This window comes from Malurus melanocephalus, unplaced genomic scaffold (assembly GCF_030028575.1).
Source record: "Malurus melanocephalus ecotype Western Australia unplaced genomic scaffold, MMel_1.1 scaffold_177, whole genome shotgun sequence".
Taxonomy (NCBI): Eukaryota; Metazoa; Chordata; class Aves; order Passeriformes; family Maluridae; genus Malurus; species Malurus melanocephalus.
This window is the reverse complement of record NW_026623409.1, coordinates 1,427,067-1,445,774: the sequence shown is the minus strand read 5'-3', so window position 1 is coordinate 1,445,774 and position 18,708 is coordinate 1,427,067. Positions and strand designations below refer to the sequence as shown.

The 18,708-nt window shown below is 38.2% G+C and overlaps 1 protein-coding gene across 3 annotated transcripts in view; it reads right to left on the bottom strand.

Moving 5' to 3' along the window:
* ATP2C1 (ATPase secretory pathway Ca2+ transporting 1) overlaps nt 1-17,156 on the bottom strand; it is a 62,071-nt gene extending 44,915 nt beyond the window's left edge. The window contains exon 1 of one of the 3 annotated variants that reach the window (XM_057372719.1): nt 16,931-17,156. In XM_057372719.1, coding sequence (XP_057228702.1) covers nt 16,931-17,035 — 105 coding nt within the window. In that variant the 5' untranslated portion in view covers nt 17,036-17,156. Of the gene's footprint in view, nt 1-66; nt 89-16,930 lie in introns of those variants that run through there. The other 2 variants (XM_057372722.1, XM_057372721.1) reach the window with 2 other exon arrangements.
* Between the last annotated feature and the right edge of the window lie 1,552 nt (nt 17,157-18,708).

Below are 18,708 nucleotides of genomic sequence, written 5' to 3'. Positions count from 1 at the left end.
GCAGATAAACGCGAGTGAACGCCCAGCCCTCGCAGGGAGCCATGGAGGCGCCCGCCCGGTGCCCACCTGGCCCCGGCCCGGGCAGCAGGCGCACGGTGCCGCGAGAAGGCGGGTCCGGGAGCGGCGTTGAGCGGCCGGCGCGGGGAGCGAGCAGCGAGCAGCGCCGCGCTGTGCTCAGGGCCTGGCCCGTGCCCTCGGCCCCGCCGGGCCCTGCGCCAGCGCCCGGAGCCAAACCCGGCCCTCCTGGCGTGGGAAAACAACCCCGTCAYTGCCGCTCGCCTCGCAGTGCTGCTCGGCTGCCCTCCCATGAAAACCGGGGTCACGCTCATGGAGTGGAATCAGAATCATCAAGGCTGCGAGAGACCCTAAGATCATCCGGTCCAACCGTGCACCCAGCACTGCTACCGAAACCCCTAAACCACTAAACTCTAGTGCTGAGTGTCAGATCCAGAYGCCTCTTGAATGCTTCCAGGGATGGGGACTCCACTRMATTAYTTGGCAGCRTATTYCAATGYTWGATCATCCTAAGAGTGAATTTTCTTTTTCCAATAATGGGAATTTCCCCAGTGTCAGCTTAAGGCCTTAGATAGCTCATTTCAGAGTTACAGTACGCTCAGGCTACGTTGGTAGTTGGTACGTTTCGGTTTTGCACCACAGCATTATCATAATCTTGTAAACGTTAGCAAAAAAAAAAAAAAATCGACTCAATGCAAAATCTTAAACACATCAGGTAACTACTTTTAAAGGTAGGTTTTAGCTACCGATTATGGAGCCACCAACCCTAATCACTAGTTGAATTCTAGGTGAACATAAATGCTCTATCAACTCAAGTATGCTCATCGAGACAGCAAAGGAATATTATTTGAAACGACAGTTGCAATGTTCATCTGGGGAAGTTTTTAAGTAAAAGTAACTTCCACTGAGATGATTMATTTTAATTTAAGGTATGATGTACATTACTAGTAAGAACAAAATGCCTTTCAACTTTCAAGGTCAAAATCTAATGAAGACGTGCTAATTGTAGGCTTTACATCCCATTTCTAAAGGAGCAATGACAACAAGGTCTGAAAAAAGCACTTGGCATTGACATCTCATGATTAACGACTTGTCACCTTGGCTTTGTTTTTCTTAAGCAGCAGAAGAAACCAAGCTCAGTCTTTGTCAGTTCATAAGCATCATTTAACAGAACTGAATTTTAACATTTCAAATAAATCTCACAACCCATAATAGCATGCCTCTTGAAGCTAAAGASCATTCTTTCTTATTTTGAAGCTCTTGAAGATAACTTTGAGTGCTAATATAACAGATTTGTCAATATACTTTGAGAGGTAAAAGGAGTTAGAAGTGTTGCCCTAAAGTAAAGGCTCCAGATATTTGCATTTGGGAAATAAGGATGACAACTGGCAGGTTAATATTTTGAGATTACCTGGTACATAATTTCTGACCTCTCCCATATATTTTCCATGTTACTTGAGTATGTYCTTGGTTACTCCATGAAGTATCCCACTACAAGTAGCAGTGACTCTCCTCCAAGACAGYGCTTCTGTTAATTTGTGTGTAAGGCAAGCTAGGAACTATTCCAAGATACTCACAGTTATAATACCACAATTTCAACACAAAATTGATGTACTTGACAAAAAAAAACATTTAGTTACTTCATTAAAACAGGCAGCTCTTGATATTAATATCATATGTTACTGTTAAGTAATAAAAACTTAAGTAAGTATTTCATTAAGGAAAAAAAAAACCAAAGCCGGGAGGTTCTAATACTGTTTACATTCACAACATGTTTGGACTTCTTTACATCGTGCAAAGTTTTGGGGAGAAGACTGGGAGTTCCTGAACATTACTGAGCTTGTTCACAATTGAGACCTAAATATCTGTGACAAAGTCTGCACACTAAGAAACATTTCGTGTTCACCTATCTCAAAAGAAGTCGAAAGCAAGTCCTACTCTATAGTAACAACTAAAATGCTTCATCTTTGAGACTTAATCTCTTTCACATTATGTACATCTGCCAATCTTACAGCCTATGATGCTGCCAGACAGCTGGGAAGCGCCTTTTCTGCATTATACAAGGACTATATCCATCTTTGAAAATTATATTACAGTTTCTGCCATATTCCACACCTGCAAACAGTGATTGTTTAATAAACAATGCTTAAAGTATTTTATTTCCAACTGCTGGTAAATATTGTTTCTTCAAAAATCTAATCCTTAATGTGAACTTGATACACAAGAGTATTAGGACAGCCTTAACGTCTTCAGGAAGCCTCATAAAGTGTGTGGCAAAGGCATTATTTGGCAAATCAAAGCACTATTAAAACCAAACCAAAGCATTATTAAAATATGATTGCAGAGATAAGTCTGAAATTAAAAAAGGCTTTGCTTACAGTAATCTGTTGTGGCGAGTTGTACTCATGAATTACAATAATTTTTGTTTTACTTCTTTTAATCTTCAAAAAAAAAAAATGCTCCTCTGAATCTCCAATGAGTAAACATGTCTTACCCAAACAAAATAATTCCAGTGAAAATACATATATGAACCAGAAAAAATGTACACAAACAGTCCTTAAATATCACAGTTAGAATATCTTTTTTAAAAAAACAGTACTTGAAAGGATATGCAATACTGACAGGTTTGGGGGAGAAAAAGACTGAACACTAGTGGTTGTTAGCTCAGCATTTTCTCTTTCTAGTTCACAGTCCTGAAAATACTTCATAAAAGCAAGCAAACCTTCTGGAAATAGGTTTGCATTCAGAGAGCAGAGTTTCATGAGTGTTAATGGCAACTTAAGCATCCCCCTGCCCCAGGTGTTCTTCTCTTGCTCTGTTGCCCGGTTTCAATGCCACACAGCACAACCTCAGTGTTCTGCGTCAACAAAAAGAGTTCCTGCCACCCAACCACCACCACCACCCCATCTCCTCTCTGTCCTTTTCATAATTTACCTCCTATTGATGGCCAAGTCAGACTTTGCTTTCTGTCAGCAGCAGGCACCACTGCATTATTTCAGACCCACAACCCCAAATCGACCCACACCTAAGTTCATATGGGGATTGACTCACATGTGGAATAACCCAGCACATCAGTGAATACAGACTTCTCCAGTTAAATCAGAAGTGGTTATTCAGGCACAGCCAAGAGGGTGGAACAGGTATGGGGTGCATGAATAGGTACTGTTGCTTTCAATACTTTCTCTGCTCCCTTAGGCTTTTATTCCATTTGATAAAAGGAATTGGTTGTCTAGGTTTTATTTACTTGCAGGGTTTTTAAACAGGCAGCTGCAAGAAAGCATACATGGYTTCTGTATGAATCTAGAAGCAACCAAAGCTGGTTTCAGCTGCCTTCCTATTTCTTCAGAAGAATTAAAGGCCTTTGTAAAGCTTGAAAAAATTAAAAAGTAGTAAATATATTACATTCCAGGAAGTGCCATCAATCAGTTGGAAGCAAAGAAAGGAGAATTTAGCCCAATGGCATTTAACAGATAGGCCTTAACCTGCAACATGTTTGTGTGCAAGCTGAACTTCAAATTTGCTTTAGCCTTTGGGATCTCAATCAATTCATCTTCATCTCAATGACTCCCTTGTGTTACACCACTACCAGAAGCAGTAAAATGTATTTTAAACATAACAAGTGCATGATTCACAGATTAGAGATTTATTACACAGAATTGTGTTGAAGTCACTTTTCAGACAATAAGAGCACTTTTAATAYTTGCTGCTCTGAAGTGAGCTTGCAGATCCTTTTAAAGTATCCTTTTATAGTATCCCTCTAAAGATGCATTTGTGTAAAGTCTATCAGTATTGAGTATTGCTACTGAAATCTATTACAAATTTTGTTAATCTCATGAGAATTTATTTATACATTATGAGGAGACACTTTTTCTGAGTCATAGCATTATAGTATTTTAATACAGACAAAGCTTTCTATAGCACTGTCATTTGGGTCAGAAAGGGTGAATATATGATCCCTCTGTCACAACAGACTTATCCACAGTTTGCTTTCTTTACTTTAGGTATAATTCRAACAGCCCTCAGTACACCGAGCATAAATTAGCTTCCATGGAAGAAAATAATTCGTTTCTATTAAGATGGACTTTCATTTGATTTAATCTCATTTTTTGTTGTCTTTCATCTGGCAGTCGAAAAATCACCAGAACTTTTACAGTCCTCTACAGAGTACTTGTATGATTCGAGTCAGGACAGGGGAGGGATAATACTGGAGCTTCTCATTTACATGCTTTAAATGGCACATCATTTGTAAAGCCTGTGTTGCAAATTTCATCTCCACATCCTTCTCATCCATGCTGTTCAACTGACAGCAGATAGAAGCAATCACCTCATCTCCAAATAGAATTCTCCAGAGGAAAGCCCAAGGCAATTCCACCTAAAGTTCAAATGTTTYTATATGTGTGTGTATGTGTATTAAATCAATTCAAGTTTAAAAGAAGAAAAATGATACAGTTTTCCCAGAGGAAATAAGTGCTCATTTAATTTTATAATTCTGAGCATGTTAAGATGTAAGAAACATAACTACATTTTCAAATTACCGTAGCTCAGCCCTGTCTTGACACTGTGCAATTATGCTAATTAAGGAACTTTGGTTTATGGCAGTCTTAAATTATATTTCACTGATTTTTAAAACACTTGAATTTAACCCTGTCATCCCATCCCTAAGCAGCATCCCTGCCAATATTCTACAWTCAGAGGAGTGCAGCACCACAGCAGTTTAAGCTGAAAAACCAGGCTTCTGTGATCACCCTTTTGCTGGTGCCAAGTTCTGCACTGTCCCTGACACTCTCCTCTCTTGGTAACCCAGCTCAGGAGGACTGATCTCACCAAGAAGAAGGCCCACCTCAAAAAAGGCTCTACTGCTCAACTCCCAGAACTAGTGCAGGGAGGCAATGTGACRCAGTGGCTGGACTAAAACCTTTAATCTGTTGGAACTGTTGTGAACATATACTCAGCATTCAAGAAAATCAGGTTTAATCTGTCTTTCAGGGAACAACTAAATTAATTCATTTTTTGACCATGGCACTTAACTTACTCAACTTACCTCAAACCTGCGTTCGTCTTCTGTATTTTTCTTCTCCGATACCTTCCATCTCACACACATATTCAATACTCACCAGCTATTTTCTTCCTTCAGCTACGCTATTTTGAAATAGTTAAAAATATGAATTCCACATTTTCCAGAGTGKTTTCCCTTCCCTTTATTTAGGGCACACAGAGTTCTTCAGCTGTTTCTGTTTTGCCCTCAGTGACTGTTCTCAAAGCTGACTGCTCCAGTAAAACTTTCACTACTAATGTGTAAGCTCTCACAAGTTCCTCTATCCTATCTACTAAAGGCTTCACATTTCCAGAGACATTTTGAGAAGTAAAGATCTAGTTTCACATTGCCTGTAAGAGACAGCCAAGAAACTTCTGCTCTATAATTGGAATATGCTGTGAAGCAAGTTACTATTGGAAGTCTTGGCTGAGGCAGGCAAAATGCCTTGTTAGGATGTCTGCTACAGGACAAAAACTCCACTCCTCTGCATTGCCAGCTGCAGCTACCGTCGTGTTGTGGCCTGAATACAGCAGAAGGTAGAAAACTCTTCCCTAGTAAATGTTTATGTCTTTCTGAAGGATTACTGCAATTTATTATGTGGCAAAGAAGTCACCCCATTCACCTTAAAARTATTTGAGTTATGACAAGATATCTGTGGTACAGAATAAAGACATTTCAACACAAACTATAAACAGTTAAAAAAAAAAACAGCAATAGCAAAGTACTTTCATTTGAATTGATTCAAGGCTAGTGTGCCAAGAATTTCAGGAATGCTGCATATATTACAGACAAAAAGAGCTTGCCAAAACTCTCTTGGAAATTCTTCCTCAAGACTATTGGTTATAGCAAAACAGGGTAAAGGTAATACTCAGTAAAGAGCTGGCAGTTAATAAACAGATGTTTACATATTTATAGGATTTCAGCTCCTGGCAAGAATAAGATGATTTGTTTGATAACACACTTCAGCATAGTATGTTGGGTTGTGAATGATTTTATTCAGACTCAGAGCCAAAAAATGTTATCAAGTGAAAGCATGTGGCAGCTTTTCAGTCGGGAGGAATTAGTTACAGACTTTTGTTTTACAGGAGAGCCCATATACCTTTTTATTTTCTGAATTACTACAACATGTATGTACATGGAAGTTAAATATACTGAAGGTTTTTTTTCCTCCCTTATGTCTTAAAAAGAGTGGTCTGAGGTCATATTTTTAAGCTGGTAAAGTTTTGTGTTGAAAGTAATTAATGTAGCATGCTTCTATTGCAACCACCTGCTCTAGCATAAAGACCCCTAACTTTAAGATTGGCACAACTGGTGAATTGAAAGACTAAATCTGTATTCAGACACTTTCTTAGTCAAAGTCAACAATAAGGCTGCAGGGGGAGGAATAAAAACAGCACACACAGGTTATGTAACATCTAGAAACTTAGTAAAGTACACTTGGRAAAAATACCCAAATTTAACAAGGTGGTTCTGACCTCATTCCTATCCAGCTACACAAGCTTGTGCTAGGACGAACTGGAGGTGGGAGAAAGTGCTCAGAAGTGTTTCCTTWCCACTGCTGATGAATAACAAACTTCAGCACAAGGGAATCAAAAAACAAACATTTCACTGAAGGCTCCTGTCTGCCTTGAAAATAGGTGCTAAAATATTATCCAGCAACATCACCACCTTTAGTAGCCTAACTCTAAACAATGGATCACATGTTCAGTCCACACATCCCCAAAGGCTGGATGCAGCCCCAGCTAAAAGTGACAGGAGTGGTTAGGAGGGACAAACCCTACAGCTATATGATATAAATTGGAAGAGTATATTCTAGCAGCCCGTCACAATGGGAAGGTTAAAAGGGCCCTGAGGTTCCACCTCTGTCTCCCAGTAAATCAGTAGCTAATGTCAGMTGCATTCTGTGCATCTGCAACAAGCCAAGAAGCACCAGAGAAGGATTTAAATTAAAAAGAGTCAAAACTCGTATTGTAGGCCCTCCTCCCCACCATCTGGCTACTGGGGACATTCAGTACAATTCAGCATGACAACTGCCTATTCAGAAAGAAGGGAAAAAAACATTTCTCATTCAGTAAAAAATCTAGGCAGTTCCCATTCTATCTTTGAGGGCCTCCAGCCTAATCCAAATCTGTTGAGGAGTTCTGAGGATATAACTCTATAATTAGAGTAAAGAAACTGGTAGTGATAAATCAGCAAAAATTTTTTTCCTATTTGAATTTCAGCTTAAAGTAAATTTTAACCTTAAATTTCYGATGCACTATTTAAAACTTGACTGGATTATTTTGATATCTAATAAGAGGCATGATTTCTACCCTATATCTTTCATATATATATATTTAAGGTCAGAAAATTATCTTAAATTGTATTAAGATACTGTTATGAGAACATGTTTATCACATCACATCAAATATACTGCACATTTTTATATTTCTATGATTCTCATTATATATAATGATTTACTTGATCATAGATCTGTTTATCATTWGTTTACCTATTATGAGGTTATATAATATAATATGGATATCCAGYCATATATCTATGACTTATTTAATATGCTGAAATAAAAATGTACCAAGATGTAAATGTTTCTGATTCATCAGTAATTCACCTGTGGAAAATGATCCATTCAGTGAAAAAACAAAACAAAGCAATTGGAAGCCTCTGACATTGATAAGTAGCATCATGGATTAATCAGAAATTACTTATTTGTGTATGCATTGAGAACCAATATCTTGATTTTGCTTCTCTTGATGTTGCAAAACAGGAATCCTGGAGTATTTTCTTCAGTAGATACAGATTTCAGTAAGCCAGATGCTTTTAAGAATTCATCTTTCATGTCTCCCACAATTTTCACTCCAAATTGTTTTCCSTTTTTGAAAAGTTGATCTTTGGTTGTTTACAGCCTCACATCTTCAACATTTATGTGCAGTGTGATGATGTTTTTCATTTTCAGAGATGGATTATAAAGGATGTAGAATAAGCTACCCTTAGAGTTTGCAGGTTTTCCTGTTTATAAAGTCTGTTTTTTCCTAAACCATAGCCTCACTGCAGCGTCTAAAGAGAGAGAACTAGGTTTGAATAAATTAAGCTTTGCAGCAATTAAGCTGTTACATCCTACAGAGTGTAATCAAGATACTGCTCCTAGGGTCAAAGCATAAAGAATGCAGAACTGTAGCAGACAAACTGAAAATTGATGAGGAAAAATAAAGTCCATTTTCAGACTTGCTAAAACCTCTAAAACAGCATATTCTTTTTCAGTTTGTGGCAAAAGGAAAACTGCCACTTTCCCCACCAAGCCCTAGGCCATCTAAAGAAGTACTTCCACATTGAAGAAAAGAACAAGTGACTTCATTTTTGCAATCCTGCACACAATGGCTTCTGATGCCAATGAGAACATTCTAGCAAAYATTTTCTGATGAGTTTCAGATTTAGGGTGGCATGCAAGCTTACAAGCTTCATGAGCACTTCTCTTGAAATAGTTTTTTAGGGTTTTTTTGATACATTTAAATTATTTTGAAGCAGCCTAGTCATTGATGACAGTAATTCCAAGCAACATTTTCAAAGAGCTGTAGCGTGACATCCTGTCCTTCCATGTGAAATTAGCCCTGCTCAMATTAGCACTGCAACTGAAGGAGCAGCTACTTGAAATTTGCTCAGGTCTAAAAGTTTCAACCAAACTTCAGCCTGTCATATACACAGGATGGTTGCAAACATTTAAACATTTTTTTTTTTATTTTAGCCCTTTAGTGAAAATGYCATGAAAGGTGACCACTATTATTAAGCCTGCTTTTACTAATTCAGTTTCCCTGCTTTGTCCTCAGGGCTGGGTTTAGGCTGTAGCTGCCTATAGCAAACATCCTGTGGATGCAAAGCAAACACCATAAAGAGGCTTGACATGGCATGAATGCCAGAGGAAGGTTACAACCCAAAGCCTGATGCCTGTAACTCTGCTGTGTTTAAGTTTTTGTAGTTCCTGGGCTTAAATATCGTATTGTTTGACATTACAAGCTGGTTCGTGGAACGGTGCCATTATATCAAAGAAGCTTGCCTATGCYGAAAAAAGCTTCTAATCCTTTTAGCTGCATAGAAAATCTGGAAAGCATGAACCTCAAAACTTGAATAGAAAGGCCAAATGAAATTTCTCTGAAAAGAAATCAGAATTTGAAAGGCTAAGTAATTTTTGTAATTGTTGCAATTGATAGTCCTGTCATTTCTAACATTCAAAAGCATTTTCACCTAGCCTTTTTTAGTGCCTCTTGAGCATTTTCTGCTCTAATTATTTTAAAAWCATAGTTAAAAAGTAATGCTGCTATATTTCTGTCTAATTTCCTGAGGARAAATGTTAATAAATATATGTGTTACTGAGTGCACATGAGCACAGTACCTCTTTACTGTGGCACATGTTCAGTGCATCTAATGGTGCAAGAAGCTAATTTGACAGGGCACAGCTGAGGAAATTCAGTTAAGAAAACAGGAATCAAGTATCTGTTTTGTTTGACTGTCTCAGAACTTTAAATGCTCCCTAAGCTTTGTTGGGTTCCTTGTCTTACCATGACAGTAGAAATGTTAATATGAAGGCTCCAAAAATTAAAACTAATCCATCTGTATCTGGCAGACATATTCTTATATTAAAAAGAGAGGAAACAGTGGGACAAGACRGAATTTTATTTTCAGTTAAAAATAATTTGTTTGATTTGTACTCAAATAAAGCTTCAGTAATTGAATATATCTTAGTTTTCAAATCTTTTCTCCTGGCTTTCAATCCTTGACATACTTATGTTTACATGCAATGTTCTGCCAGTTATTTAAATAAAGCTGTAAAAGTTGAGCTTAAGGATTAAAGAGAGAATAAGCTTTCTACTGCACAGCCTATTYGGTTAAGGTTTTTTATTTCACTAGATTTGAGAAGCAGCAGACAGCCTGCCCCACTCCCCTCCCTTCCCAAGCAACAGCTGTCAGCAACAACCATTCAGTCATGACACTGGGCCAAGCAAAGAACTGTCAAAACACTGACTTGTTTGGGTTGGCATGGACTTTAAACATCATCTCGTTCCAACYTCCCTGCCATGGGCAGGRACACCTTCYRCTAGACCAAGTKGCTCAGAGCTCCATTCAGCCTGGCCACATCTGATTGATGTGGTATCTGCATCATAAAATGAAAAACAGTATTTCAGGAAATGTAATACAATCCTATTTAAAATGTCAATTTTAAATAGGCATAAGATTTCTTCAGAAGATCATCTCAGACTCCAAAAATAAGTAAGAACTGACCATTTAGATTAATACATTTTCAACATATTAAAATAAGAATTTGAATAATCCTTATAGCAGCTCTTGTCAATAGACAAGAGCTGCTACAATCCATAAGCAGCTAGATAAGTTCTATGACTTCTGTTTGGAAAACAGCTCCTTTTTGTTCTTTGTGAAAAAGGCAGAAGCTCAGTGCCTTGAGATTACSATTCTTGCTTAGCCTAGTGGTTTCTTCAAGTGATTTGTATTAGTTGCTGGTTTCTTATGGCAACACCAAAACCCGCTCATCTTAAAGTGTGTCTATATAGATAGATACAGCATGTGCTTGAAAAATTGTCCAATCATGTCTGACACAAAGCAGTGGAGACCCATCCTATGGTGGAAATATAGGATGGTAGAGGCAGACTGCTCTGAAGAGGCAAAACATTCAAGCTTTGACACCACTGATCATAATTCAAGCAGAAAATCTACTTCGGGTAAAACACAAAAAATCTACACATCCTTGGAAAACTTCATACAATCCTGACAGGAATTTCTATATGAGTACAGGAGAAAGTCTAGCACAAAGCCAAATCAGACCAAATAGGCATTTGTTCTKATGCAGTGTCTTAAATATTGATCTGGATGAGCTTAAGAGAAGCTAAAGTGACAGAAGATACCTGAACTACCCATCTCTGTCAGAAGATTTAGTGTTTTCCAAATGAATTTGTGAACTGCAAGGAACTCTTAGATCATAGGAATTGTTTTGACACTATGGATTTAAGCATAAAATATTAAACAACATAATATCCATCAGCCCCACAGAATCAAAGTATTTTAGATTCTGGACATAAAACATCCCAGAGATACACAGCACTCAGAGCTTTTTATGCTTCAGAACACAAATAAGAGAAATGAGGGAAATGGCTTCATTAGAGAAATGAGTCAAGTCTCTGTTTAACCACAAAAATCAGAGTTCCTTAGTCATTCAAAGCAAGCAGCATTTTTWAAGTGTCATCTCAAATTTAACATATACATTAGTTTTTACATACCAAAAAATAAAAATACCACTGTTATTAAACAAACTTGACATGATCAAGTCGTTACAATGAACTTTTCCTTAATAGCTATAGAGATTTCTTAGCTGTCCCAGTAGAGAAGTACTATGTCATCTGTAATACCCATACATTTCGTAGAGAACTTAAACCGTAAACTGGAGGCACAAACACCAAATGTATCTTTAGRTACTGAAATCCTTAGAAAAGCAAAGCCAAAGTGCCTCTCTTTCTTTTCCTGTTTTATTGTAAGCCAGTAGTAGCACTTGAACTATCACAGCCATAATACAAAAATCATCCCTGTTACAACACTAGCAACCGCACATCCCATCTCTCCTGAGAGAGACTCCTCTCCACACTGAGAGACAGCATCACTTCCAGCTAGAGGTTAACCTGTGTGCAATGGGAGGGATTGTTCATCTCAGAGCAGAGATCAAGTGCCAGCTATTTCAGCAAAAGCTGCCAGATATTTTCCTGGATAAAGTCGTGCCCTGTTCAGACCCTGTAGCTGCAGCCTCAGTATCTCATCTCCAGGCTCACTAACTAGATGTCTGAAGTCTTTCCCACTTGGAAGAGCTGATTCTTGCAAAAGTCTTAGGTTGTCACTGGAGRATATGAAATGTGTACATTAAAATGCCTGAAGTCCTGTAATTTCAGGAACTGTGTGTCAAACATATGTCAGATTCAGTCAGACTAATGTTGCCTGGCATACAGCAACTACCTTTACACATAAAGTTCAAYAGTGCCATTTTGATTCAACTAATGCAGATTTTGAAAGCGTAAGGAATTATTTCTTCGTTCCAATCTGGCTGTAYAGGTAACAGAGAACTTCCACCTGTAAACAGTGCACAAGACCTATAACCTCTATTTCATTTCTATAAAGACTTTTAGAAGCACTTCTAACCACAGTTTCAGAGAATGGGCTGACAACAGACAGATTATTCCAGATGTTAAATACAGATTGAAAGGTGGTACCTTACATTCTATTTGCATGCAGACTGTGAGCTTTTTTCTCCTTGATTAAAGACCCATCCTTTGGGAGCACTGTCTTCCTCAAAGACAGCATTAATTCTTCAGTTATTTTGAGATAAGACCTTGACTTGAACAGGGTTGCCATTTTTGAGGAAAACTAAAGATAATGCAAAAGAACAAGTCATAAAGAAGCGAGCACCTGATAACCTCTGTTAGAAGAACATCCTCACAAAGAGAATCTGTACTCTGTTCCTACTCATACCTTGGAAGGGCCAACAAATCCCCTTCATTACAGTTAGAACAGAGATTTGAAGGAAAGATACCTTAATGCAACTCAGCATAGATGTTATTATCCAACTCTATTCTCAATTCAGTCACTGCTTTTTGAATTAATTTGACTCAAAATTAATTAATTTTGAACTTGAGAAAGACAAACAAGTTTTAATGTCAATAGCTCTCATGAATAGGGGAATGTCCTGGTCTCCAGCAGTCTCATATCCTCKGGCAGACTGACTTGGAAACTGACTGAGCTGCAGCATTCAACCACAGGTCAAGGATGTTCTCAGATRCTTTTTCCAGGGTARSYTTKGGRWTTTTTTYTTTTGGATACTTGAGAGGTGCARATACTRACAGGARCTTTTCCAGTGCACAAAGTASTRCTRATTGTTCTCCCCTGCRTGATCTYTTTGATGYAATGCTGCTCTTAAAGGCAGTTTTAATAGGATGCCTCCTCTCTTACCAACCAGGCTCATTTTCATTAAGTGCGTGGGTGTTTCACATTTTTGAGACTCTCTATCCATGAGTTCTGCAGTTACTGGGGGAAAGGGGCAGGTACAGCTCACTTCCTTCAGAAAAGAGGCTAAAAAGAGTTCTGCCAAAGCAGCTATGTTAATATGTGTTACATTTRTTAATATGTGTTAATTGTTAAAGAYGCATACTCTCAATGCCAAGCACAATGTACAAATCACTCCGTGCTGCCTCAGTTCTGAGCTCCCAAAGCTCATTTCCCTAAAGGACAAAGGCCCATTTGTTAATTATCCTGTATAGAACCTCACTGATGGTATCACTCTTATGCATGAACTATTTGCTRGAGAAATTATTTTAGCATTCATCTTGTGGCTGGTGTGTAGCTGAGAAATAATTCTAAAGAAGCATTGGTTGGAAAGGATGTAAGAAATGTCTGTTTACTGCTGGGATTCAGAGGGAAAGATGGTGGTTTCTCAGCACAAAATGATGGTTCCTCCATTTCCTTTAGCATTGGTCACATGCCCTTTGGAAACGGATTGTGAATGAAAAAAGCACCCTGTGTTTTCTTCCAGGAAAAAAATTTTATCTGGGYCCAGCTGGAATTTTCAACAGGAAGTCTAAGTTTTATGGCCATGTTTTGGAAAGAGGTAACCTTACAATACTCTTGAAAAGTAATTTCCTCAGATGTTAATGAGATATACTCTAACTAGCAACAAAGGCAAAAAAAAAAAAAAAATTCTTGCTTTGCCAAAAGAATTGAAAAATTACTTCAAGGAAAGGAGATAATCCTGCCAGCATAAACACCATTAAATAAGCCACATACATGCCTTCTATTGTTTTTTATCAAARCAGAGAGGCTTCCTAAACATGTTGAAATACTAGTCCTTTTATGTTTGACAAGAAAATAAGCAGCATGTTTCATTTCCTTACTCAGACTGAATTAATTTTAAAAAGCTCATACGTTCCAAGAATTGAATCATAATCATTTTAATTGAAAAATTCAATGTATAGAATTAGATAAGAATTACTCCAAAAAAATAGATTTTTCCCTTAAGAAATAGCTATAGTGGTCTAGATAAAAGCCTCATTTAGCCAGAATTACCTCCTAAATTCAACTATGCTGTTAAAACATCACTTGCTCTCAAAGAAACTCTACCATGTAGCCACAAAACACATTTTCATACCATTTCTATAAGGCTTGTTAAAAAAGCTTTCAGACTTTTGTGCTTTAAAACATTCAAGTTTGAATTAAAAATAAGAGAAAAATCTCAAAGATTATAAATAATTCCATTCTTGTACCAATACTTGTACCAATACTCCCTGAAGTCCATGTTCCTGGGCCTCATGTTCAGTAAGGAATGACTCCAGAAGGTGAGCCAAGAAAGGAAACATTTAATACCCTGCCAGTATTGAAATAGTCTTCCTAAACTGTATTGTATACCTGAAGCGAGCATGTTTAYCCTTCTTAYTCTGTCTGGATGTTCTTATCTATAYATATGTCCTTCTTATGATCTGATTATGCCTTGGACTTCATGAAAATCCAGGGTAATTTCCAGCATTTGTCATTTCTGAACAATACACATTCATTTCCCAGTTTTAGTTTTTAGTGAAATATTTGATGTCTAATGCTCTTAYTGATGATCAGTTTCTAAGCAACTGGTAAACAGGATTTTTTAGTAGTCAGTTTCCAAAGGAAACTGCAACTCATTAAAATGAGTATGCAAAGCTAACCTCAAACTGTAGCCATTACACTTATTTTAATGCTGTATTTCATTTTAAATGTTTGATCAGAGAACAAGTCTCCTAGGAAGCATAACTTTTCTGGAACATCACAGTGAACAGCAGTTCTTCAACAAGSCTCATTACATTCAGTGCACAACATCAAGCAATGTAAAGAGAATGAATASTAGCACCACATTCAGTTCATTTTATATTGATAAAGCTTTGCATCTCGGGACTCACATGTTAATAACCACATCAATGCTTGTTTTGATTAAATGGATTTCTTCCAGCAGTGGAAGCAGCAGTGCCAGAAGTATATTTCACTAAGGATATTCACATCCTTATGCAAGCGGAATGATTAAATTTAACATCAAGTTACAGGTTGCTCTCTAATTCCATCTCTAATTCTCTCATTCAATTCCACCAATGAACATTTAAGTTACAACTGGCCTGTGCATCCTCTGAAGTTCAGCTGTCAGGACAAATCTTGAGCAACTCAAAAGTTATCAGCCAACTAGCCCTGCATGCATCCTTTGCTTGCCTCTGTGAATGCAAAGGAGCACTATGTGCATCAGACAAAATCTAGCAGAACAGAACATGACAACAGCACAGTTAGCATGTGCTAAGCTTTCTGGAGCTTTGATTTAATGCCCACTGAGATCAGTAAAGGGTGAACACTGAGAAAACAACAAAAATCCTTGGGGAAAAAAAAAAAAGCATTTATCTACTGATAACATTTATTAAAAGACACTGAGTCGGTGTTAGGCAAACCATCCCAGGGACTTACCCTGCTAAATAAAAGAATGTGATCCTCAGAAACAGAGAGCTTATTTCCAACACCATGCAGGGCAGCCTCCAGAGCAAAATTGCACTCTGTGTTTGYAGAGTCAAAGCAGCAAGTGTTACTATGTGGTGAGTATCAGCCCTGCCAACATATGACAAACCCAAGGAGAACGAACACGATATTTCTTTAAGCATGTAGTGCTTGAGTTGTTAGCCATTGTAAAAACATTAGGAGCAAGAAAGAAAATAATGAACATTACTGTACCAAAACAGGAAAAACAGATTTCCCTCCCACCCACCCCCACCAGTTACAGCCCTGGTACTTTTTTTTTTCCAAAATATATCACGGCAAARGAATGTGTCTGTCTTTGCCTGATGACCTCTGATTTGGAGAAGTATGCTATTCAACATCATTTAACACACAGAGAACAAAGAAGTTTAACTGTTTCAAAGGAATGCAGAATTTCAGCTCTTGTTACAGAGTTCTTCTGAGTCCTCATCACACAGCTTAATATCCAGCACATATTGGATGAAAAGGAACTCATCCGACAGCYTCATTCCAGACTCACCCCAGACTCACCCCTTCTCCCCCCGCCCATGCTAAACAGCTTCCATTTCCTTGTGAAACAGCAACAGCTTCAGATTACAATTCCGTTTTCCGAGGGATATTCATGTTGCATTCAAGTCAAGAAATCATGATCTACCAAAACATTTAAGAAATCAGGTTACAAGCCCTACTGCCAAGAATGCAACCCTTTATTTAACACAGCTTTCCATGACAAAGGGCCCAAATACTGATCAGTGTCTACACCTGACCTTAGAAGAATGAAAATGTCTTAGCAAAGATAAARCCCTTACAGAACAGAGAGCAGCACAGCATAAAGCTTGTGGCTAAGAGACAGTTAAAAGAGGGAAAATCTGGTTTATTTTATATACCTATTTAGGAATTAATTTTATCAAACATACCCCCTTTGGCATAAGAACCAGATTCAAGACTAAGAAAAGTAAAAGAAAAGTTTAACAATTTTTTTACCCACATGGTATGAGTGGTTCAAGACGAACTGGAATTACACTGAAAACACTCATGACAGCAGTGAAGTATGGAATTTTGTGATCCTCAAGAGTCAGGTAATGGCTACTTAAAGCTTCATGGTCTCAGACCCCAATTGCTTTAAMTGTCCAGTAATTTCCTCAGAATCAAAAATTATTTGTTCTCAGAGTAAATTTWWAAAAAAAAATCTTAAACAGAACCATTACTCACAGATACTGACACTCAGAAAACAGTGCAACTAAACTTCTKATCCTCCCCTTTAAGATATAGCTAGGTCACCCCCAGGGTTACAACTGAAGTAGTTTCTTWATTTGCTTTTACCTTTTCTTGAATCCTCTTGGCTTTCACTGTYGATACAAGTTTCCAAATTGCATGCATAGGAAGCTTTATAAAACAGAAGACAGATTTATGCAGCAGATTATCCATAATTTAGGCAATTTCTCTTACTGCTTCCCTGTCTGGAGTTTGAGATCAGAATGCATGTTTTCTGCCTCTTCCCAAAGACTCGTAGTCCTCGACTGTTGCACAATCCTCTGCAGAGCAACTGGTGAAAATCAAAACATCAAATGCAGAGCGTCCAACAAATGACCAGTGTTAAAGTGCCACAAGGGCAGTGCGAGCTGCGAGAACTGAGGGGCAGTTCTACCAAATGCAAATCATTTCCCTGGCAGCCTGCTCCAGCAGCTCCACTTCTGGTAAAAACATTCTGCTGCAAAAATCAAATAACAGTAACTAGATCCTGATTTTTCCTGCCCCTCCTAATGCCTAATGCCTCTTAAAGCCTGTTCGGCTGCAGGAACGAGGTTAGAAAACTGCTGTTTCTAGCATATTCACCCCTMCTCCTCAAGCTGTATTTCACTGACTGCACTGTCTGATTTCACTTTTGTTTCGCACACAATCCTGTTATGTGGATTTCAGCCAGATTAATGCCTTCTTTCATTCTCCACTTTCTAAACTGGAACTGCAAGGCACAGTTACGGAGCATAACAGTGCAAGCTCAAATAAAGCTTAGCTTGCAACTGGGGGCTTCGCCTTGAATTTTACCTGCAACCTGCAAACTCTTTTCCTTTCAAGTCATTACATTTGTCTTTATGACCCCTTCTCTACTTTGCACCTTYGATCAGCAGACAAGTAATAAGTGTTTGTCTGGCTTTTGTAGTGGATGGAAAAGCAGCAAAGCACATTTCCATCCTCATCCTAARTTCTCGAGTTTCAGAGTTTTGGACGTTTGGGTGGGTGTCTCCCTCTCTCTTTTGTTGTTGTCGACCTTTTAAGCAAAAAAAGTCGCAGAGCTGGGTTCTTATTACAGTGAAGCAATTCAGTTCTCACTACAACTCCACAGCCATTAACTCCAAGTCTTTTAAGTCTTTCCTAAGGTATGGTTTTATGCATAATAAATTATTTCAAGGTCACTCCCAACCCAGGCTATTCTATGATTCTATTATTTAGATCTTTGGCAAATACTAYAAAATTTATCCTGAAGCTATTAAGTACAGCTGCTAATGACTAACCAGCCAGAGAATGTTATGTGCYTCCTGAACATCAACATTTGTGGGAGGCAAAAGAAACAATTTCTTTACCTTGTCAGCACAGTTTGTGGAAAGTGACACACATGGTAGGGAAATAATATATTGCTTTGCAGTACTCTTCTCCCACTCCTCCTTTCTAGGTCTCACAGCTACAAAAAAATAAAAAATCCTTCAATGGATTCAGGAAAGAATCCAAGACAGATTTACATGTTTGTTTTCAGTGTTAATTCATCCCACACTACTTGCACATATCCCTCCCTTCAGGTTTGARTGCTTGACACAGGCAACGATTCTGACATTTCATGCTTGGAAATGTGCCTTCAACAAATCCTTTTTGTGTTCCTAAATGACTGTTTGGCTGCATATACTTCAGCCCATCTGTTTGGATGGCACCAGGCCTGCTTACAAGGTGATCTTCCTGTTTCACTTCCTATTGAGAGATGCCAGCCAATTTTGGGCTCTCGGCACAATAGCTCTCCTGCCCTCACTTTGGTACAGAGCCCTGCTGAGTCAGAAACGCTGTTCCTGGGCTTTATAAAATTTGTTGACGCTCATGTGGCTCTGAGCACC